The sequence below is a fragment of the Sparus aurata genome, chromosome 7 (genome assembly GCF_900880675.1).
Source record: "Sparus aurata chromosome 7, fSpaAur1.1, whole genome shotgun sequence".
Taxonomy (NCBI): Eukaryota; Metazoa; Chordata; class Actinopteri; order Spariformes; family Sparidae; genus Sparus; species Sparus aurata.
Window position 1 is genome coordinate 24,998,184 of NC_044193.1, and position 23,928 is coordinate 25,022,111.

The 23,928-nt window shown below is 44.5% G+C and overlaps 1 protein-coding gene across 2 annotated transcripts in view; it reads right to left on the reverse strand.

Annotated features, from left to right (window-relative positions):
• The window catches only part of ajap1 (adherens junctions associated protein 1), a 58,524-nt gene that overhangs the window by 6,893 nt on the left and 27,703 nt on the right, over nucleotides 1–23,928 (reverse strand). The window contains exons 2-5 of one of the 2 annotated variants that reach the window (XM_030423293.1): nucleotides 20,470–21,227; nucleotides 3,581–3,668; nucleotides 3,211–3,468; nucleotides 479–611 (exon numbers count right to left, since the gene is read on the reverse strand). In XM_030423293.1, the coding sequence (XP_030279153.1) occupies nucleotides 539–611; nucleotides 3,211–3,468; nucleotides 3,581–3,668; nucleotides 20,470–21,227 (1,177 nt within the window). In that variant the 3' untranslated portion in view covers nucleotides 479–538. The remainder of the gene's footprint in view (nucleotides 1–478; nucleotides 612–3,210; nucleotides 3,469–3,580; nucleotides 3,669–20,469; nucleotides 21,228–23,928) is intronic. The other variant, XM_030423294.1, reaches the window with a different exon arrangement.

Here is a 23,928-nt window from a genome sequence, read left to right on the forward strand (position 1 = left end):
GCATGTGTTTAACTTTCACGCTTTGAATTTCAAATGCAGCCCATTCTGGCATATATTAACCATGCATAAAGATGTGTCACAAGTCAAGTGAAAGTGCCTCTCGAATCCTGGAGATGTTAAAAACAATATGCTATGGGTGTAAGAATGAGAGTGTCGACATAAATATTAATGAAAGTGTTTCAGATATGGAAAGTGAAAATCGTTAACTGAGAGCATATAGCTTATTCATACTAATATATACACGATTAGTCTCTCATCTCAGCTACTCAGACCTGTGATGCTGCAGTGAACTGGATTTTACACCCCTTTTTTTCCATCACTGTGCACAAAAACTGAAAGGCAGCAGAATCATGTCACAAATAACAAACATATGCCAAGTTCCCCTCTATTCCCAAATTGGGGCAGCGTCACCACGGGGATCGAGGTGGCTGCGGCTCAGACGATGATTTGCGAGGGGACAAAGTGGCACAGTACCCACCAGAGCGTGAATTCAGGAAGTCTCTTCCACCCACAGGAAGTGAACAAGGCCTTCAGCTCGTCAACACGAGATCTCGAACCATTTCTCTGACACGAAGGCCACAGGAATCAGCTGTCTTTCGGTGGGGGAGGGCCTGCCGGAGAAAGAGGTGAGAGCATTAGCTGGACTCATAGCTGGTATCACACACCTAAAGGGGCTCGTTGGAGGAAGGACTCGGAGTCAATGCACTTGAGGACGTGCACAGAGTCACATCAAAATAAAAAACACTTAAATTTAAAGGTGCAATATGTAAGAAGTGGCCACCTGTCAAAATCACCCTCAAAATAAACAGCAGGAAGCATATCCAAGAGTAGCCGCTAACTGCTGCTAACTGTAGCTGCCCTTTGCTAGTTAGCTCAGTGACCCGTGCAGCTAGTGGCTCTGACTAGCAGGTCAGGGACCAGGGGAGTGTTAGTGTTTATGGCGCTAGCAAGTTAGCATGCTAACTTCAGTAGATAGCTTGACAACACAATACAAAGATACCATAATGAATAGGGGTGGGCCAAAATATCGATACCACGATATATCGCGGTATTTCGTCTTGAGGTACGTTATCGATACACTGGCGCCAAATATCGTTGTTTGTTTTTTTTTTGGGCCCACCACCACCACCCCTCTTTGGAGGAACACTTATCTTTACTCAAACATAGGTATACAACCAAATAAAATTAAAAAAAATGGTTTAAGCAGCTCCGAAACCCACACATATCGATATTTAATGATAGTTGTAGTCAGTGTGTGTGTTAAGAAGAGTCACTGTGCAATATACTCTTTGTTTACTTGGCTGTCATTGATGTGAAATTGATTGACAATGTTTTGTAATTCCTGTGAAATGGATTCAGTGCAGTCAATAAATTCTGAATTTCTTCAGTGACACAGATATCGTGATGTATTGTGGATGAAATTTCTTGCAATATATTGATTATCACAGAATCGCTGTAGCGTGATATTATCGTTATCGTGGGCAAAATATTGTGATAGTATCGTATCGCGAGGTACCTGGTGAAACCCAGCCCTAATAATGAATACACTGACATTGATTCACATTTGTATGATAATCTTTGTAAATTTTCTGATGTTTTCAACTGAAACACTCACATATTGCCCCTTTAAACGACTCAAACAAACTGGCCACAACCTTGTAGAGGCAACCGAGAGACATGGGGTCAATATCTGCTCATATATGGCCAATTATGAAGTGATTAATAAAAAACTATTTCTAAAAGACCTTTCCAAGATCATTTTTAAGGATGATTTTCTTTTTTTTCCAGATGCATGTTTTTCTTATTCAAGCACTGCAGGGAAATATAAAGGTAAGTACATAGTATATTTATGGTCTCGGACAGATGCAAGTTTTATGTAGGAATATTGCTAAGCAGGTGCTTTGATAGGTTTCTTACTTCTACATCTTCCAAGGCTTACTGTAATGATCCCTCTAGTTAGCCTTAAGTGCCACTGTTTACACTGTGCCACTGATCAGAGACGAACATAAACAGAGATAATCACATATATGACCAGAGATGTTCTTGTTAAGCATGAGAGATTGCTTGTATCTTCTATCAATCTATCGACTTCACATAAATAAACCTTTGGACTATTTACACAAGATGAACGATCCTCCCCGTGGTGGCAGAATAATGGATCTGTTACAGGGCTCGGACACACAGAGTAAGTGTGACCATATTTGCCGGCCCCGCAGCCTCAGTGACCGTAACTGTTATACACTCAGACAGTAAACACTGTCAAAGCTCCACCGAGCTCATCCTCACACTACATATGAATGATAGTTTAGAGTATAATACCACAGTAGGTCAGATTTCTGTGTCAAACACACCTGCCTTGTCAGATTACATCACAAAGAGAGAAGCATCTTCACCCGCCGAGAGGAACGAGTTCAAACTCAGAGTGAGATGCAAACACACCAGTGACTCACCAGTGTTACGTCTCTTGCTTTTTTTTTGTTGTACACAGATTAGCTGGGTTGGTAAACATGAATGTGTTATGTAAAGTGTAATGACATCACATTACATGACTTCTGGGTGTTGAGGTTCAGTTTTTTTTAAGTACACAGACACAACTGTTGACAGGCAGATCAGACAGAAAAATGTCACTGCAGAGACTTCTCACCCCGTTTGCTCGCATCCATAAATTGACTCATTACACAACAGGGAAAATCAGCGGTGGATTTAGGCTCTCGTGCGCTGCCTGAGCGAGCTGAGGCCCGGCCAGGTGTCCGGCAGATGGACGAGGAATGAGGCAACGGACGACGGCATTAAAGGCGAACAATGTATGTGTTGATTTGCTCCGACGGGAGCTGATTGTTGTTCAGGGGAACAGCAGAGCAGAGTGGGAGGATATCCAAGCGTTTCGTGAAGAAACAATGCTCGACACGATTGTTGTTTCACGGCGCTCCTGCTCATCTGTTTGTTACTCTGGTCTTTCATTTTAATGCTCAGGAGTTATTTGAACATTTATCCCCCTCACAAGACCGTGATTATAAGGAAACAGACATTGATTTCTAAACCCAATTTAAAACGATCTAGCTCTGCCATTCAGCACGGGGCTTCATAATACTCAGGCCATTAGAGCATTAGTGATAATAACTGCAGTGGACACAGACAAGACTTCAGGAAAAGCATATAAACTCTGAAGAAATCCACTCGAGCTGTAAGAACCATCCTGGGCCGGCTTACCTGTTTCCGTTGTAAGCAGTCTTGTAGACAGGCGTCTGCTGGATCATCTCATCGGTGTAGATGGGCACGGCAGTCCGAACGCACTCGTGCGAGCACTGCAGGCTGTCGTTGTAGGCAGTGAATATGTCCACCTTGCTGGGCACCCGGGCCGGGGTGAAGTCTGTCAGATTCTGGCAGCTCTCTTCCTGCTGGTGGATCTTGCGCTGATGGCTATTGTGGCGGCCATTCCCCGACTGCGCACAGCTACAAAAACACGCACCAAAGACAAGAAACAAACATAAAATCATACCTTGTACCTTTGGTGGTCCACCAAAGCAAGCGCGCGCCTCCGACATATTTGCAAAAAAGAAAGTAAAGGAATCTTTCCTACCAGTTTTTAAGGACGAGTGTTGTGATCAAGGCTGCGATAACCATAATGAGAGACACAGTGATTGTGATTATCTGGTGAACTGCCAAACCTGCGGGAAAAAAAAGGACAGAAAACAAACAAAAGAGCAGAGATTACAATCATTTGCGGAGGAAATGCTTTTTTCCCCTGTGGTTCACAGCGGAGAGCTTCACTTCTCCTTTGTTTTTCTCGCTCACTTCAAAAAAGCAGAGGATGACGACCCGGAACAATTTTGCTCCCCAGTAACAACCGATGACACCGTCATCCGCCGCCATTCATAATTCAGGAGCAATATGAATTATTCCATTATGGCACGGTCGGCTGTAATGGATAACCATGTCCGAGTCGTCTCTCAGTGCTTGCACAACGTTATTATTCTTGTGTCATTAAAATACTAATAAATTCCATATCGTATATGTTCAGTTATAGTTTGACAGCATTACTCCTGTCTGTGTTAAATCCTGCCTCCCGGAGTAAGACCGTCCCTGTCGGCTCCGCGGGTTTAAAAAAGTATCTCTGTAGATTTTGCCCTGAGGCTTTTTCTTATTTAAACATAAAGGCAGAGCAAATTACTTGATATGATACATCAAATGGAAGACGTGATCAAACGGTGATTCCGATACATAGTCTGAACGCTTCGAAAAGGGGAGGCATGTTAATGCAAGTCGGAGGAACGGAGACACACACACACACACACACACATACACAAGCTCTGAGGCTGGTCTGGTAGAGCAGTAAATGAGGTGTTGCTATTCTGAGCTTTGAAGAGACACATATAGAGGACTGTTGGTGTTTATCTTATTAAAAAACGGATTCAATACCAAAACATCGAGTTTTTTTTGTCGGGGAAGGGGCGAGGAACAGCTGATGAAAGTGCCAAAATTAGACACGCTCGATGAGACAATAAGAGCGACGTCACATCGAACTCCGTACGACCAACTCCAAGGCTCACATCGCGGCCAAACCGAACCGCTCAAAATATTCGCCTTCGGGTCGATGCACTCGACGTGTCAACTTCATCAACATGCGTTAAATCAAACTAATATTTTTAAAGGCACACAATTCAGTGTTTTGACAGTTCTGCAGTCACCACAGGAAAGACGGTGGGCAGCAGAACGAGCTGGAAACACAACATCTGACAAGTCTCATCCACTTAAAAATCGGAAATGTCTTTGTGAACACATTGGAATGAATTTGAGTCCAATATTGCTCTTTTGTTCTCCTTTTGGCGCTGATTAGGTCACCACTTCTCCCCCTGAGAGAAAATATCTCTCATTCTTTAGCTGTCGAATGCTCCGATACAGCTAGTCACCTGCGACAGTATGTCTGTTTGCTGTGTGGTGCTGAGGCTCCATTAAGGCTGTTTTGATAAAAAAAAAAAAAAAAAAATCTGTGTCTGGAATTGATCTTAATCATGGTTGTTACGATTTTTTTCCATAGACATGTTCATACTTTATTTTTTCTTATTGATTTTCTTATTGATACTAACTACAAAGTCCAACATATACATCCTTATATATGAAAACACAATGTTTTAAAACCTTTATCATCAGGCCCAATGACCTAAATCCATGACAAAACATTAAAGAACCATTTGAAATAGTACATAAATAAATGATACGCTTGATCCTACTACTTCTTTATACAGTGATTTCATTATTGTGTGGAAAACATTTACTACCGCTCGGGATAAAAAATAAGGAAAGGGACAGAATGTAATGTCATTTACATGCTTTTGCTTCCACTCCTTTTTCTGGAGATGCATTTCTGTGTATTCGTGTTTTTGGATAAAGTCCTAATATTTATTCACTGACGATGAGGAATCCATTAGTCTGGTTTTGTTCAGCCTTCAACTGGAGTTTGTGGACCGGAAAACCAGAACAATGACTTAAGAGCATCGATGGATGGATGGATGGATGGATGGATGGATGGATAGATGGATAGATGGATAGCAAATGGTGCATGGAAGACTCATCACTACAGACTTCAGTATTTTCTGTACCAAGTATCTGAACCACAGATGGAAACACTAACTCCAGCCAGGACTTCTCTGCGGGTCACAAGCTTTTCTCTTTGTTTCGGCCCATTCGAACCAACTGTTACTTTTCCATGATGAACTGGGCTGTTTCAGATCTACTTGTACTTGTCCGACCCCCATTATAGAAAGTCTTCATTGGACACAATTAAAACCCAATTACAGTGTTATCAAACGGACAGCGGGGACACCGGTTTGAGATAATCGAAACTGGCACGGATGGGATTTCTCTCTGTTTCGCAAACAATGAACGGTCAACAGAGAATAAACTCTTTTCTTTTAATTGTTGTTTTGGCTCAAGAGGGTTTATAAATCCAAAAACGTCGGTATAGTCACGAACCAGAGCGATGAAAACCAGGCATCGTATTTCCACCCACCTATGTGACATCCTCCAGGTATCTGGTCTAAGCTGTCTGGACAGAGCGGAGCCATGAAATTACTCTTTAAATGAATGTCTTTTGCAGATGTGAATGTGTACCGACGGCTCTCTGTTCGCTCCCTTTTGTTCCATACGACTAAAGTACAAAAGCATTGTTCTTCTTTAAACTCCTAAGACTCCTGTGTGTGCTGATCTCTCACTTTAGCCAGAGGACAGTAATCCACAAACAAAATACATGTCTAAAGTGAGGATTAGTGTGAGCCTATTCAACTGCACTGTACGGCTGGTGTTGAAAGTGTGTGTGTGTGTGTGTGGGTGAGTGATAGAGCATGAGAGCGACGAGGACACAATGACACACTGCAGCAGGTGACATGCTGCAGGAAGGGGGGGGTGGGACTAGAAAAGAAAAGCCGTCATGATGAAAATGCCCACGTGGGCCTTACACATCTCACCTCTCCATCAGCCAGCTGCCTGGCTGCTGATCCCAGCCAATTTGTCTTCGGGAAGGCTCGAAAGGAAGTGCTGCTCGGTCATTTTGGGGGGGAAAAAAAAGCACACGGCCTCTCCTCTGACTGCCAGGACAGCCTCCACTTGGATAATAAACTTCTGTGGGCAGTGCCGTGCGAAAGGCAGGCCAGGTCAACCTTGGATTAATGATATCTCGGGCTGGCTCAGAGAAGCCTTACCTTCCCCGCGCAATCAGAGTCCCTCGCCCCGGCGAAGGCACATTAACTTATCTGGCGAGTCATTTGCATTTCCCTCATATCCCGTCTCTGTCCTCCCTCCTCCGCCTCCCTCGCTCTGCCCGTCTTCCGGCTGACGTCGAGGCTGTTAAGTTGAAAGCGCTCTGTTATAAATTAACATCTGTCCGAAGGTTCAGGCATAATAGAACTCGCCCCTGACCTTGATCAATAACTAAGATCTCCGCTGAGAATGGCTTCATTCTATATTCATGTAAGAGCGAAAAGGGGACACTTTCAACTCGGGGGGGCTTTCAAATTGAAAGCTGCACTTTGCAAATTTGTCGCATAAAACGGCAAACTGATTAAATCACATGACGCGCTCAAAATGACAAGTTTAAAACAGAGCTGCTGTAAAGTGCACGCAGGCATCGATTGGAGAACGTCTAGCAGCTCCGCCGGTCTGCGACTCTGAGCCGGAGGAATCTGATCGGCTCGGTCTGTAAACATGAGCACGCTGTGTGTAGATTACTGGTGTCATGTTTGCCATGTTTCGGGGTATTTAAGTCCGAACGGCTCATTAAGAGTCACTTCAGGCTGCTTCGTGGAGCCAAAATTATGCATACTGCCACAGTGCTGCTCTCGAGTGAAACAAATGAACCCAAGAATCTGAGGTCCAGCGACACAAACATCAACATTTAAGTCCATTATAACCTAATTTTCAGGGTGGTACGTTCAAGGGAGGGAGGGGGGGAACGGATAATAGAGCAGATAATGACACGGGTGACAAATGTGGGTGCAGGGGCCAGTTCTATTTCGGTCCACAACCACCAGTCAGAGGGAGGGGGAAAATTTGGCCCGGCGGTCCAACACTCATTGCGTCCTGGCAGTCAGGATGAGAAATCACCTTTGGCAGTCACCTTGCTTTGGAGATACCTAGTTAGGTTTTGTTTGGTCAAATTACTGCCAAACAAAGCAAGGCTGAGCAGGAGATTGATGGACAGAGAGAGAGAGAGACAGAGGGGAAAAAAAAAAAAAATGGACGGGATGGACACAGCGATAGAGGGAGGAAGGGGACGGCTAGCTCGTGACCTCTGCAGCAGCAGGATTTGAGCCTCCATCAGTGCTCCCAGGAGAAAATAAATGAGATTTTTTTTAGGCCTCCTTGTTCATGACAGTTTCAGACAAGAAAAATCTTGGTCGTTAAACGAAACCTCTCCAAGCTACCTGTTTTATAATAAAAGATGCCCAGCTCGGAAGCAAAAACACAGCGTGCGGACAATAAATCTAAAAAAAACCCTCCTCAGTGAGGTTCCTACCATTGTCACGTCACATTGTCTTGGCGTACTGAAAGTGATAATAATCTAGTGATGTGTTTCAGCGGCTCTGCTAGCTCGAGTCAGATAGGTGTGGATTGTATTTACACCTCGCAGTTCTCGTTGGTTGTGTAATTTGTGTTCATCTCTAAACCTGGTCCTGTTTCGCTCCTTGGTGGCTGAAATACAGAAATCAGCCATCGTCCAGTCAGGTATGTGTTGGTGCGCGGCTGTTTGTTAATGCTTGTCATAGCGATGCATCAAAATTGAGCTCTTGCTAGTCGTGGTTACTAACCTTAAAGGTCAGCAGTAATTTGAGCTCATGTTTTCACACACTTTACCTGCCAAACGGCCAAAGCGTGAGTTAGAGTTAGAGTTAGAGACAATAAACCTGTTTAGTAAGTAAACCATTTTTGAATCGTGATCGTGGGGAAAAAAGCACACGTGTGATAAGATTAAAGGATGGCTCTGGTCTATTCGAGCGTCCAAGTAAACCATGTCAGTGTGGAAGGAAGCCAGCATGCACAGAGCCAGGACCCTGGAACAGAGGCAGCTAAATGGATCCACTGGAACGGCCATTCATCTTATCAGTTACACTCCGTATGCATGATATGGATTTTTTTCCCTTCTTCGCCGAGTTTGTTGGTGGATCGCAAACCCACTTTCGAGGCGCAAACACCCACCTCCTCTGTTGGAGTGTCAAGACGCTGCGCTTGTTAACTCATTGAAAGCAATTTGCCTTCAAATTATCAGCTCTGCTTATCAGCTAGAACCTCACTGATATCAGTGAACAGCCTAAATCATACATTTCCCAGCATCATCGGGAAAAAAAAATCCCGTTGCTCGAGTATACTTTCATGGGAGAAGGTTTCCGCGAGTGTGTGTTTTCTCACACTGCCTGAACACATACGGCCTCTATGAATTTAACATCGCTCGACTGTCGGACATTACTCAAGCTGCCGTGACAGACAGCCCCCCGCAATATCACAAACATATTGGTGATCAAAGTGCCGTACTTGCGTGGACGTGTGGCTGACAAATGAGTACAAACGTTCTGCTGTAGTGCTCAAAGACAATTCAGCCTTGGCATGCGACCGTTTATGCGGCGGTTTTTCACCTTAATGAATTCATTATTGTCAATCTGCAATTTACATGGCGAGCTGTGCGAGAAGGGCTGGAACAGCGGGCAGTTTGTCCTCTGAGTAACAATGCTATAACGAGGCGACGCTGGACAAATGATGAGGAAAATGACTATTTAATTACTATGCATGTATGTATGAGTTATTGTCAGGCTTTAACTGTGTGCGTGTGTGCATGTGTGTGTGTGTGTGTGTGCATGTGTTTAATGGACTGCCGGTATGTAAGCCCTATCAGGAATCCATAGCAAAGAGCCATTTAAGGCTAATGGTGCCTACACCCACACAGTGTTGGCTTAAAAGTGCCTGCAAAATGTGGGGAAAGGCCCCCCTCATTTGTAAAGTGGAGTTGCGGCTTACGGAGGCTGAGCTACCTCACGCCCACGCGGCCCAAAGCCCATTCGTTCCGGCATATTCAATATGCGTTAAATACGCCGTGTGACCCGCCTCAAAGATCGCCTCTCCAACCGCCAGCGCACCTGACCAGGACCGGTCGGCGGCGGGGCGACTTCCGTCAGAAAGGCAGTCAACTGACGGTGAGGAATTGCCAATTAACGTCGGTGTCAAAGTGCCAATCTGGGTTGATTTCCACCGAGTCACCGAGCAATCTCAAACACTTACCGAAGAGGAGGGTGCTGAGAAAGAGAGACGGGAAGGGGGAGAGAGAGAGAGAGAGAGAGAGAGAGAGAGAGACAAAGAGGGAGAGTTGAAGAGGGAAGGATCAGAGACAATTACTCTGCATGTCTTTCTCTCAATGTCAAAGGCATCGCTGCATAATTCAGTCAGGCTGGGTGGCAAACGCTGGAACCCCCCCCCCCACACCAAAAAAAAGGGGGTCATCGAAGTATATGGCTCCGATGATGACACCCCTTACTCGTCTTGTGTGCCAGCCTGTCGTGGGAACAGTGAGCAACACGCGGCTCATCCTGTTAACAACAGACAAATGGAGATGACTCCAATTTGCAGGTGGGTGTAAAATGGCACCGCTGCTGAGCCCGCTTCAATCAACCGTCCTGAAATCCGTGGAACTGTCACGTCGGTGACAGGATGTATTTTTTTTTCTTTCATTTTGTTTTTTTTTTTTTTCTCCACCAAACAAAGCTTGGCTGAATCGTTTAGTGGGCCGGTGGGCTGTGAGAGCACATCACGCACCTGCGATGTTTTTTTTGTGACTCGCGTCCCGATTCTTCCGCCTCCTCCGTCATCGTCTCTCTCTGTCTTTACTGTCATCTCGCTACAAAACTGAAAATCTCTCAAAAGCCAGAATAAAAAGTCTCAAATGAGTTTGAAGACGGGGGGGGGGGGCGGTCATAATCAAAACCCCGCCCTAATCCTTCTGATTGACAGAAACAATCTCCTCTATCCAAAACAGTGTCTCAGTCAACATCTGCACTCCTCTTCGCTTCGGGCCGATGTGTCAGGCCGCGAAGAAAAGAGCTGAGCAGCGGAGGAACAGAAAGCGAGGCGGCATCTGCTCGGTCTGGCCCCGTCATCTCCTCTTGGCTGAGTTTTCTGTAAATCAGGGGGAAAAGGGGGGTTTGACTCTGCACGCCTGTCACCAGGCATCAGCGTTTAAGTCCAGATTTAACGCTCGAGAAAAGGAGATTCATTTTTACCCACTTTATTGAGAGTCAATACGGAAGAGTAATGGCAAATTTATCGGATTGCCATGGTAACCGTTGGGAAAAGTGGTTTCTCTCTGTCTCTCTGTGCGTCTCTCTCTGTTGAGGAGGCTGTGTTGCACGCCTCTACAGGTCCAGCGCGGGTCAGAACGCCGCATTACAATGTGCACCGAGCTCGCTCCTTTAAAAATAGATTCCTGAGACACTTAACATACATTTTACATGGGCTCGCTTTGCTCCGCAGACTTACTTATTTACGCCGCTCATTTAACCCTCCCTCTCCCCTCGCCAACTTCGACGACGTGATGTGAATTGTTGCCAGATGGATGTGTTTGTTTTAAATAGCTTCCAGCTCCTACACTTGCTGCCGTCTTCCGCTTCAAACGGCCAGTGAACGCATCGGTCCGCGGCTCCTAGAGGCTCTACTGCGTCCGTCAGGAACACATGGTGCCTTTCGCTTGGTCCACGCCAACCTGAAACATTTAACCCCACGACTCTCAGACCGTCTAACAAGACCCGAGTTATCAGGAGTAGCTTCACCAACTGCGCTTTTAATCATCTCATACCCATAAAGGAGCTGACAGCTCCATCTGCGTGGAGTGGAGGGGGGTCGCCGGTACTAGCAGCACAATCACTGGGAACAATCAGTGAGCATCTGGAGGCACCACAGCTATAACCCCCACCACCACCAACACCACCACCACCACCAACACCATCGCTCCTCACCTCCTCCCTCTCCTCCCACCTCCTGTATAACGGCTAGAGGACTGAGAGAGCAGGATCAACAAGAGGCGACCAGTGAGAGCTGCCGCATTCTGACAAAGTCCGACCAACGCCGACTGAGATAAGAGGACCAGCTCACATCCTCATCTCTTCACCACCAAGCTGTCGAACATTCCGCTAATATTCCAGCGTGCATGCGTACTGATTAACAACCACAGCCTCCTTCAACCGCCTTCTCAAAAAGGTCGGTGCTAATGACATTTCTGCATATTTATTGCAACTTTATTTAATTGTGATTTCCCTGCTAACAAACAATTAAATGATTTGCAAACACTTGTTTGCAAAGCAGTTGCTTACTGATGTTTATACTGCTTTGTAAATGGTTAATAAATACTGTGCAGCTCATCCACAATTACCTGGATGACCATCATAAAGATGAAACTGATGTTTATACACCTTTACGATTGCTTAATAAATGGTTTATAAAGAATTTCTTGTTTGTTTACAGTGAATAACTGCGTGACTGAACGTTTTGACTGGTCGCACCGGCGCGCCTGATATTCAGCAGGTCGGGATTCATAAATGTTTTAAAATATTTGTTTAATTAACACTCACTGGGTGTGCAGACAGTTACCTTTGAATAAATACTAGCCTTTAAACATATTTTCCATAGATTAATAATTTATATAAATAATTTATAAATAAATAATTTGTTATTTATTTTGCTGGGTCTATGGTCTCTGGTTCACACTTTAATATCAACTAATGGCTTCAATAGTATCCAATAATATTTGAGATTGATTTATCTATTTTAAACCAGCAACTTCAGCACTTCACATCTTAATTTTTTTAACAATTGCGGTAACTGCAATGTCTCACCATGTATGCGGTGATTTAAATTAAGAAATGCATCTGCAGCTTGATTCCCTTTATTATTAGTTTTATTGTTATTGATATCATTATCATTATTAATCTGTTAATAAGGTAAACACAATTGTATTATTGGATGCAGCTAAAGGATGTGATGGTGCAGTCAAATGAAAATGTGAGACACACATAAATGCAAAGATTTTGCCTGGAGCCCTGATAAACTAACATTTCATTAACTATAAATTCACCATTTACTAATGATGGATACTAAAGTGTTTCCACTGGGATAACTAATGGGACACGCATTCCAAATGCGCTCTATGCAGTTTAATAGAAGCAGATTTATCTATCGCCATAATCTTACACGTCTTACTTTGGAGTTAGGCCTTATTTTGAAAATCCAAACTAACTAGCTGTTCACAGGACCCGTATCAAATGGAATACTGTCATTTCCTGAATAACAGTTGGAAACTATTAGCGTGCATGTGCCACAGCCATTGTCTCAACAAAGAAAATCATTTAACATTTTGAGTTACTAACCAGCGTGGATGGACTGTCGGTGCTGCTTACTTCTAACGCTGCAATTCATTAAGCTACAACTGAGACCCATGTGCTGACAGTTGACACCAGTAATTGGAAAACTGAGCATGAAAATAGTCCAAAAGAAGAAATTCTAGCCCGTTAAATGAGACGGAAAGCGGGCAGAGTGTATTTGCTGAACGCCCTTTAAGCTGACTGTGGGCAACACAATAACTTCTGTATCCAGGGAGAGGCTGTGAACTTGTTGGATTTTCCGCGACGACACACAAACTTGTCTCCTTTGTTGTCCTGCGCCGTCGATGCCAACAGCGCGTGGGCGTAAAGACACATACCCTGCAGTCAAAAAGTGCAACACAGACAAGCTGTGGCGAGCTGTCGTGTACTTTCTCTGTGTCATTAAGCTCTCCGACCGAAGCGGGGCTGGCTGGCGAAATGTCACACAAGAAGAAACTAATGAAACGAGCGCCGGAGTCGTCCAGGAATCCACGGCTCATTTTTCTTCACACTGTTCCGGCCGCTTCACGCGTTTCTCATGCAGTGTTCTGATCCTCGCTGGATCTCCGTCAGGTTATTTTGAGCCACTGATCTCCATCACATGTGCACAAAATCGTCTGTAACACATTACTGCAGGAATTTGAAGGCTTGTTCTAACACTCTAGTCTAGTCAAGGTGAAGTCAAATCACGTTTTCCTTTTGAAATAGAGGTGCACTATGTAAGAACTGGCCACCTGTCAAATTCATACAAAGCAAACAGGCTGCAGCGTGTCACCGCCGCTGCTCACTGTAGCTGCGGTCAGCCAGTTAGCTCAGTTAGCCATGCAGCGAGCGGTTCAGACTGGCAGCTGAGGAGTCCCTTTAAGTTCAAGACTCATCTGCCACCATCATTCTGTAGGGACTTTACATTTTTTTGTGAACTCAAAATGCAAATAAAGGATCTAGGGGCACAAAATGCAGTAAAATAAACACAGCTACCGACAACACTGCAACACTTGTACTTTATATACCATTCTGGCCCCGGCTGATTTCCCATATATGGTGATATAATTATCTAAATGAGTGAATGGTAAAGTTTTTCTGTGCAAAGATAATTTAATGAGCAGGCTCAGGTTGAGCAGCTCATTCCTGGTGTTGTGTTTACTGTGCAGAGACGACGCCTGCCCTAACACAAGGAGACGTTTCATTTAAGCAGGCATCAAACTTGGGCAACTTCTCCAGCATGCTCTGACGCTCGCCGCTTCGACTCTCTTTTCTTTTCAATCTTGCCAGTGAAACGGACTGTCAAAGATGCGCCGTCACTTGATGCATTAATGAATACATTGGACCGGAGTGAAGCTAGAAGCCGTCAGGATTCAGACTGCTACTCACTGCGCGCAGCACTCCAGTGTTTGTGAGAGGCGTCTTAGAATCGCCCCCCTCCCCCCTCCCTCCGCCTCCTTCCACAAAACAAGCACTTGCATCCGTGTTTGACAGTGACGCGCGCACACCCCCGTACACGCAGCGCGAGATGATTACGGTCATGATACACGCATGTCTTACGTGGTTCAGACAAAGTACACTAATGGCTCTAGTTTGTGCCGGTTGCCTACAGTATTCATGAGTCACAGTGGCTTAGTCCACGGAGCCCGTTCACTGCAGGGGGGGGAGGGCATGTACTGTAATCTCACAGTTACAGAGAGAATGACTGGCAATGAGTGACTGTAGCATGTTTGAGCTGCAGTGTCTGAAGCACATCAGTGGTATTTTCCCTTTAAAAACGTAGATTCTAATGTAGTTTTATGTGGAAACATAAACAGGTCGTATCAAATTCATGCAGCCGGTTATAAAAATCACAGGTCCTTATTTTTCTGAGCAGGGTTAGTCGATGCAGAAAACAGGCAAACCATTTGATTATTAGATAATTAGTTGAGTTATATGTCGAGTCAATATATGGTATTTGTGTTGTCAAACGATTTGTAATGTGTTTTCCCAGATCATTCTGGAAATATCTTTGGTAACTGCTCCTGTGTTTCCGTTATCCCTGACATCCAATTTAAAGGGCCGCTACGTAACAATTTGCAGTGATTTACATGCATTAATTACTTTTGTATCGGACATATGTGAGCGGATATGACAGCTTCCCCGTCCGCCTTGGTTGATGTTTAGAAGTAGTTTAATGCTGCTGGACTCCGCTAACAGAGAGCTACAGTAGCTAGCGCTTAAAGCTTAGAAATGGTGTCGGTTGACGTAAACAAACGACAGGCTCCCGGCAAAACACAGAGCTCCCACTGAGCCCCTTTAGAAAAACATCAACATTTTATCAATTGAATGGGAACAAAATTCAGGGGGTCTTAAAATAGTAATTGTTGGTCACAGTTCTCCACATAATACAGACGTGTTAATGAGCCACCTGTCATTTCTACATGAGCGCTTTTTAGATTACAATTAGCTGCCACGTTGGGGCGATGGGTTTGCATCTCCCAGAGGTTTACCGTGAGCTGAGGTGCTCCTGTTTGAGACGCCGGATGAGAAGAAGACAGCATTTTACATGCACACTGATACTCTGATTGTACGTAGAGTAATCAGATACTTAGAAGAAAAAACAACCGTGCGCACAGATCACCTGGGGCTCTCTGAGTTGCATGGTTCGCACGCTGCCCTGCGTGTTTTTAAAACGCATAAACACGAATGCCGTGGAAAGGAGCCGATCTCACAGCATTCACCTGAGGTGGTTGTCACGGTTATGAAAAGCGTGCGCCCGGAGGACGAACACACAAAAGCATGGAGGGAAGAGCTGCATCCAAACAGCTGGGTGCCATCTCAACACGCCGCAGATTCGGGCCTAAAAGTCTGTGCACGCATCGAAGCAAACATACATAATGCATTCTACGGCATTTCGACTGGCGATGCATTTTTTCAGTGTAATACATCTCACTTATCATGACATGGTGAGCATGTGCACCAGCCAAACTCCTACTCTCAAAATTAGCCTTAAATGGAAGTCGACACCCCTCTGTGTAAATCTGTTTGAGCATGAACCAGAAAACTTCTTTCAGCGGTGCCAAAGCAGCATTCTGTTTAAGCCACTGACGGGTCGCGCTGTAACGCAGCAGCCTTTCCCACTTATGACTGATGCAGCTATTTGCTGCTATGAATTCACTGTATCAGTTAGAGGACAACAGGGTTCGATTGGTGAGGACAGCAAAGTGATGTCATCGGGGGAACTGGTGCACCTGATAGCCTAGCAGAGTGAGAATCTGAGTCTGAGTCTGAGTAGTCAAACAATGATATGTCACATATTTCTTGACTTTTCCCACTAAATAAAATTTGAAAAGAAAAAAACATTTATAACTGTCACCAATCTGTACTGAATTACAGGTAACTCGTTATGTTAGCTAGCCAGCTGCGATAACATTAAGCTGTGTAATCTCGTTTTCCTTGGAGATAAATCACAACTTTTGCAGCCCCCCTCCAGAATGATTCAGTTGTCCCCTCCATAGTTGATATTCGATTTTTACCGACAGTCACCTTTGAACAAATATAGGACACATCTTTCTGCAGATTGTGAACGAGCCTTTGAACGGGGACAAGGAAAAATAACGAGTATTCTCGATCTTAAAACGTAGGCTAATTCACAATGTAGCGAAGGATTAGTTACTTTTTTGGTAAAGAAAAATGCTTTATTCATATTTCGTTTATTTGCACCTGTTACTGTTTTAATAACGTGTTATGAAATCGCATATGTGTATGGGAACTGACAAAGAGGGTATTGCTTAAAATGTATGAATGATCTAGATTGTGTCAACTCAGTCATCCAATCAAATCCAAATTATGTTTTTTTTTTAAAGGATGTGCACATCTACATTGAAATATAACGAGGTTTAAAATAACATTCCACTTTAAACTTGGAGGCATCTGACAGCTATCTAGTATCAGAAAGCTACGGTGTGTTTGAATGCGACCAAGAAGCATTCGAGACGGATTAAAATCCCCATTTGTCAAAGCGAAATGCAATCTACGAATAGAAATGATGGAAAACTGTGAAAATAAGACTCACGTGTAATAAACAATACCGATTCTTCAACTAATGCAAGAAAAAAAAAAACCTGTCATTCCTTGGATTAAAAAAACAGTCTCATCTGTTTGTAACCTAATATAATATAGATATATGACGGCACGCATGAGGGTACGTGTTCTCTTTTCCCCGTTACCTTAAATCCCCCCCCCTCAAGGCTCAAAGTAAATTAAAACCCAACTGGATGAATGCCGTCATAAATCACAAGACATTAGCAGAAATCTAGATGAGTTCAATTGTTATGCGAGCTCTGATTATCACCTCACTTTCATTAAGTTAATCACTTCAGAGTTTTTTTCCCATCCGAGTTTGCATTAATCAGACTCAGATTGAACGGAAACATATCCATAAACTTCCCTCGAACACAAAGCAGGGGAGATAAGAGTAAGTGACAGAGACAAAGCGAGGCACTTCTCCTCCGTTAATAGTTTAATTTCATCAGCGATCCGATGCCGTGCCGTCGGTGTGGTAATTATATCCTGCCTTTGGGCCAATATGAGGCAGACACGGGTTAATGTGTTGTGAAGGCGAAAGGGAAAGTTTTCCGCGGCTCTAAAGCACCTGGGCTTTGCCTTTGAAATGCGATTCCATTCATCCGCTGTGATGAGACGCAGCCGTCTTATTGAAACAATAAAGTGCACCCGGACGTAAAAAAAATCAAACCTTTCTTCTTCTCATCAGCTCTCAGTTAAGAGCGGAGACTGATTTCCTCCAGGATACCGTATCAAGCCATCAATTTCCGAATCGCAGGTGGTCTCATGCTCACCCCCACCAATCAGGGGGAAATGAAGAGATCACAACAGTGATGACAAGACAATTACATACCGCCATTTAATTTCACACTCACTGTACTGTCACGACTCACTTCGCTCACCGTGTATACGTATATTTACACCGGGAACATTGACAGGGGAAGGAGGCGGCTACAGTCACATGAGACAATGGATCAGGGTTCGCTGGCGGTCCCTGTTCAGGACAGACTGCTTATTATATGAATACTAGAACACAATTACAGGAAAAGGTTACCGTTCCAAGTTCAAATGCATGCACGTAGGTGGAGACGCACCGATTTTTGTCTGCCGGTTTCGATTTCCGATTTTTTAAAACGTTTTACCTGCCGAATCCGATTTGTTTTTTTCTAACAACTATTATTGTGAGCACACACACACATTTGTACATTCAGAATAACACATTGTTTGTTAAACAGGCCTAATTCTTACATTTACTCCAAAACTGCTGCAGGCTACAGGACCTTTATCTCACTCTCACTCAAACAAATCTTAAAATAAAGTGCTCGAACTGGAGAGGTTGACATCCAACTGAAAATACATTTCAGTATATCCCACTACATATAACACATTGTGAGTTATTTTTATTAAGTGGCCCACTGGAATGATCCAAATGAATTCCCCTGATGAGCATTTACGTGGCGTATACTGGTGACTCCTATTGCGAAAGGTAAAAAGGGGTCCGTCTCGAATGCACTGCTGTTAAAGATGTCCGCCCTGGCTCAGACAAAGTTGCCGCTGTGTTGTTATTATGCATCTATCACCCTCGACTATTCTGTTTTACTATCGCTGCTCGTTGCAGGTCATGCCTGAAACCCTCCAATTCTGGTCTCTCTCTGGTAGATCGGTGCACATCTGCATACAGGACCAACAAACACACAGTTTGTCCTGCGGATGCAACTTTGCGGCTGATAAGGTCATCTTTAGCCAAAAACGCTGTTTGCTGTATTTCTCCAAACAGCACTCAGGTCTTTGGAGTGAATGATTAAAAACACTTGAGTCTTAAAACAGCATGAATAAAGTCTCTTGCGAGCTGACCTTTTAATTGAGCCAAAACAGTGCAGCACTCTTGCTGTACATATATCTTCGCATCGCGCTGCGTTTTAAGACATTTTCATTGTAATGCAGGAGGAGGCCAGGGACTATTGATCACCCTTACTGCCTAATTTTACGACATTTATTTCAATGCACCGAATGGGAACGCTCCAATTAGCCTAGTGCTTGTTCATAAGTTGTTAAACATGACTTATGTTTTATGACAACCTGTATGGTCCATTTAAAACGCCGTGTTCTCATGGACTTAATGAAATGGTAAATCTAATATGGCTGGCTGAGAGGTTTGTGTGTCTCCGGCACAGAGGGACCGTCCATAAAAAAAAAAAACTAAAAAAACCCCCACATATGCCCATGTACAGCGCTTCAGGCACGGGAACCACAGTATGGTCAAGGTCATTCACTGTGAGCCGGGCTATTTCCCCCAGCTGTAATATCTTATTAATGAAAAGCAGAGATCATTACTCTGGATCATTAGTCATACATTACTGAGCAAAGGTGAAAAGAGTTTGTCTTGACCAAAAGTTCAAGTTATAATTGTGTTTTTTTTATTTATTCACAGCAATTTAGTCCACCAATTTCACGCATCATGTATAATGTTTGCCCAATTAATAAGAACTAATACCTAGGTCCAAATAGTTCAGAATTTGGTGGAGACAGCGTATCAAGTTTATGTCTATATAATTGTGGGACTTTTTAATGAAGTCTGGGGACACGGACATCAAAATACCCGCCTATATAATCACCACAATTGTAAAATGTGATATGTTTACTGTCAATAACATGTTGTCTTCTCTCATAAATTGTGTAGAGAGTTTAAGAGGGCCCACGCATGTTCATGTTCATCTGGACTCGGCCTGCTGTAGTAGCTTCCTCTTCCTGATTTTCCGAGGACGTCAATTTACGGAATGTGGTCTGAGTGGTCAGATCTTGTGTGTCCCCAAGCTGTCCACCTGTGATCAGATCACTCAGGATCCACGGTCTGAGCTGTCTCCTAGCCTATACTGCCACTGTGAGAATGTGATCCCACACTGGCTTCCCACATGTGATCCCATCGGGAGGTACCACAACTGGCGATCAAACCGTGGGGCTGGTGGTGGGTGAGAAATCTATTCAGCATTCAAGGTTCATCTTACATCTAGATCCTCCTGAACTGTATGACTACATCCACAATGGCACACAGAGTCACGGGATGCTTCTTTGGCTATAAATGGCAAAACTGAACATTTCAGACTCAGCTGTTTGTTTTTCTTGTTGTCTCATTTCTGAATTTGTTACACATTTTAGCTAAATTAATATAATTATAATTAGTATTAGCACTACTTTGCACACTTCATCACACTGCGGATGGAATTCAGGAGCTTTGCAAAACATAAAACGATCCCGATTCTCTTTAAATCCACGGTGTTCATTTCTGTGCAATGCAGGTTTGCCGTTTGTTACAAGCCATATCATGAATTGTTAATCGCCTCTGGCTAAAGATGAACTGAGCTCCTTTCTTTGTTAAAATGACCACCTGCAGAATAAAACGGAGGCACGGGGTTTGGACACTGCAGGCTTTGTAGGAACATCTTCACATCACTGTATCTGTTTTGTGCTGGAGACATGCTGTAAGACTGCAAAGTGGGACTGAAACAGCTTCCTAACAGCTCACACTGGTTAACATTCAGTGTCTCACCTGGTGTCTCCCCATATGGCTTTGGTGGTTTGACAGTCTCCACGAAGCTGACAGTGGCCTTGGTGGTGCTTAGCCTCCTGGGCTCTGGTGTGGTCACCACAGTGAACGTCCTTTGGGAGAGCCTGGTTGTAGTGCTAGTGGTTGTGGCCACTGTGGTAGTTGAGACCCGGGTCGACAGCGTCATGTTGGTCTCTGGCTTGCCGTCATCGTCTATGCTATCTGTCCCTGTGGGTCCCCAGTCGATAAATCCGGCCACTGTGGTAGTCCGGCCCTCCTGAGACTTTTCATAGCTGTCCCATTTGAGCTGCCTCCTGGCTCGAAGTAACAGCCTCACCGCGTCTCCCCTGCTCCCGCTGGATAAAGCTGCAGGAGCTTCGGCTATTACGGCCAAAGGGTCGCCTGTCTCCTTTTGAGAGTATCTCAACCGGCACTCCTTACACGCCGCTTGTCCTTTATGCGCTGGCTTCCGATGCTTCTGAGCCTTGACTTTAAGCCCCGCCCTGCTGTCTTGGAGTGGAGGGATGGGGTTTACGAGCCGGCGGGCCAACGGACTAACTGTTCTCCACGGTAGCTTGTTGGGCGTGTCCCAGAGCGGCTGCCAGCGTGGTCGTGAGCGAGGCACCGGTTTAGGCGTGAGTTTGATCCCCAGGCCCTGACTGAGGGGACTGCACACGGAGAAGTCCAGGGTGAGGTGGGTCATGGCCAGCAGGATCCACACCCGGTGTCCCACACAGCTGCCTGGCCTCAAAGCAGACGGACTGCAGAGAAAGGGAGACAGAGAAAAGGTTTTAGATTCAGACACGGTTCACTTTATGTTCAAAACCACGCGAATCAGGTAGCCGCCGCCTCCCGCCTCCAAGCGAGTGGCCTACTGTAAAGATCCACGTCTGTATTCACCCTCCTTTCGTACTCTCGGCAAACTTCTGCTCCACAACTTTTACACACCCACTCAATTAAGCCTCCATAATAATTAGCTTCGCAGAGCGCCTCTTGAATTACAGTATAAAGGTCGGACACAAAGTAAATGTTGTAAAACATGTGAAAGATTATGGATTTGCACTCCCTGCTCTCAGCTGTCAGAAGCAGCGAGGACTCATCCTCCTTGATGTCGCAGATTCATATCAATCCAGGGATGATTGCAGCGACACACAAGGTCAGGCCTGGTTTAGCTGATCATCATATTCTGCATTATCTCCCCCAGACACAAAGTCATCTGATTCCCAAAGGGCAATTTGATTATGCAGTGCAATGATCAGGGGGGTAGCACGCGACGCCAGCGGAAGACGCAGCATGACAGGGACGCTGCAAAAAACCCTCACCCATACGGTTATTGCATTAATGTATTCGACACCAAAAGCGCACCCCGGAGAGTCATTTGTTACCGTACAGAACTCACTCCGGCTCGTCAACACAACGGCAAGGTGATAGATAGGATGGGTGTTCAGGCCGGGACCCCGCAGTAGAGTGATTTTACAGACAACCTTCAGTGGCCCCTGGGACAAAGCTCCACATTGATTCCTAAGGGAGAAACCTCATTATGGGGCTATCTTACATCTCTTCTGTCCTTGGCCAATTTAGGCCCCCACATGGCTGACTCATTTTGGAAGCATCACAGAGGCGATGATGGTTGGAAAAGTGTGAATGGGTTCATCGACTGTCAGAGGCAACAACAACACGGCCGTCAATCCTGTTATCACCGATTTACGTTTTAACAAGTTTCCAACTATAGCCTAACTCCGCTCTGCTGACATCTGACAGGGCGGACCGGGCCTCTGCTGGGACTGCGTGGGTATGTGAGAATTGCTCGAGCCTGTGATGGATGGGTGGTGATTCTTCCCAGATGCAGATCTACATTATTGTGTGTGTCAAACTTTAATGTTCAGCAAATGGTAGAGATTACATTAAGGCCGGCGAGAGCTCACAACACAAGATTTGATGGATTATAACTGCCCTGCGATAGATTGAACAGATTTTTTTTGTCAACTCCGCTTAATAGAGATGTCAATTTTAATCGGAGTTTCAGTCTGTCTGACCCTCTGCACGGCCTGTTTTTCCTGTCAGTAAACCAAGCTATTCTTGTTCTTTTTGCTTACAAAGTGGGATTTTGGAGTTTGTACAAAGCAGCTGCCTGAAAGCAACATTAGCTTGTCCCTTCAGCGGGGTGGCTGATGCCAGTAAAACATAAATTAGGATCATTTGACACATCGGACAAGTTCAAACATGCTGAATTATGCCTTTATGCATCACTCACATGTGGTTATGTCAAATCCAGCATGCTACACTGAAAACAACAGGACTTTTCAAGAAAGTTCAAGTGCCTAGCGACTCTGAACAATGTTTTTCTCATTCACCACACCTTTTACTGGAGTTGTGAGGGACCAGCAAACCACTAATCGAGAATGGCATTTTAATTGAGCCATAAATGGTGACTGATGCGGTCATGAAAGACCAGAGACAAGGTCAGTGTATTACTGACAGTTAAAAATATGGACCATAATTTGTACTGTGAGTGTTTCGGCCATGACCTCAGCGTGAAATCCTGGCACGTCTCCCAATCAACACAACAGAGGCGGCAGGTTTGACTCCACGGGCCGAAATTAAAGCCGAATCTGATCAATACGGGTTACTCATCACGACTAATATGATCCGTAGCAGGGAGGGGGAAAAAAGAAAAGGGCTGTAAAGTGTTTAATGACCATGTTTGTCGAGCACCTTGCTTTTAACCCTGCTGGGCCGGAACATGGTCCCAGCAATGATGAAGAGTTCAAAGCCGCCTGGAAGAGCAGCCTGAGGGCAGCCGGTAATAAACGATAGAACGGTTATCTAACCAGAGGGAAAACCCATAATAACACAGAATTGCCAAAGGTGACCACTGTGATGTCAGGTAGTTGAGTTGGCGTATCATCAGATATGGAGCCGGGGCTGAGTACCGATTTTCCAGAGAAATCTGTGCATGTTCTCGTGAGAAATAGTTCTATCAAACACATTAGGCATGACACACTACGACCTCCCGAACACATCAGCGAGAGAAGCCTCGATAAAGGTAAATCTTCATGTGTTCCACTCAAACAGTCAGCAGTACGATAGTTCATCTTAAAACTTTTTAAAGCTGCAACAACGACGTCTTTAGTGTCACAGTCCAGACGAACTCGCCTTCCATTTTCACACGACAAATGTGTCAAATCTGCCGGCTAGCACGGAGCATGCTCAGTAGCGCTCGACACCTGATGAAGTCACCTAAACTGCTGGTTTGTCAATGAAATAACAGCTGAATACGCCCTCCAATTCATCTCCTCCCCTGTTCAAATCAGCTCGTTTTGTCTTTATTTCAGATTTTTAATTATTGTACTGTGAACTCTAATTGTTAAAGGCCTGCTTTGTGTTTAGCTATTTATTATTTGATTAGCATAATATATTTTGAGGTGATCAATTATTAAGACATTTTGATTACACAATTAT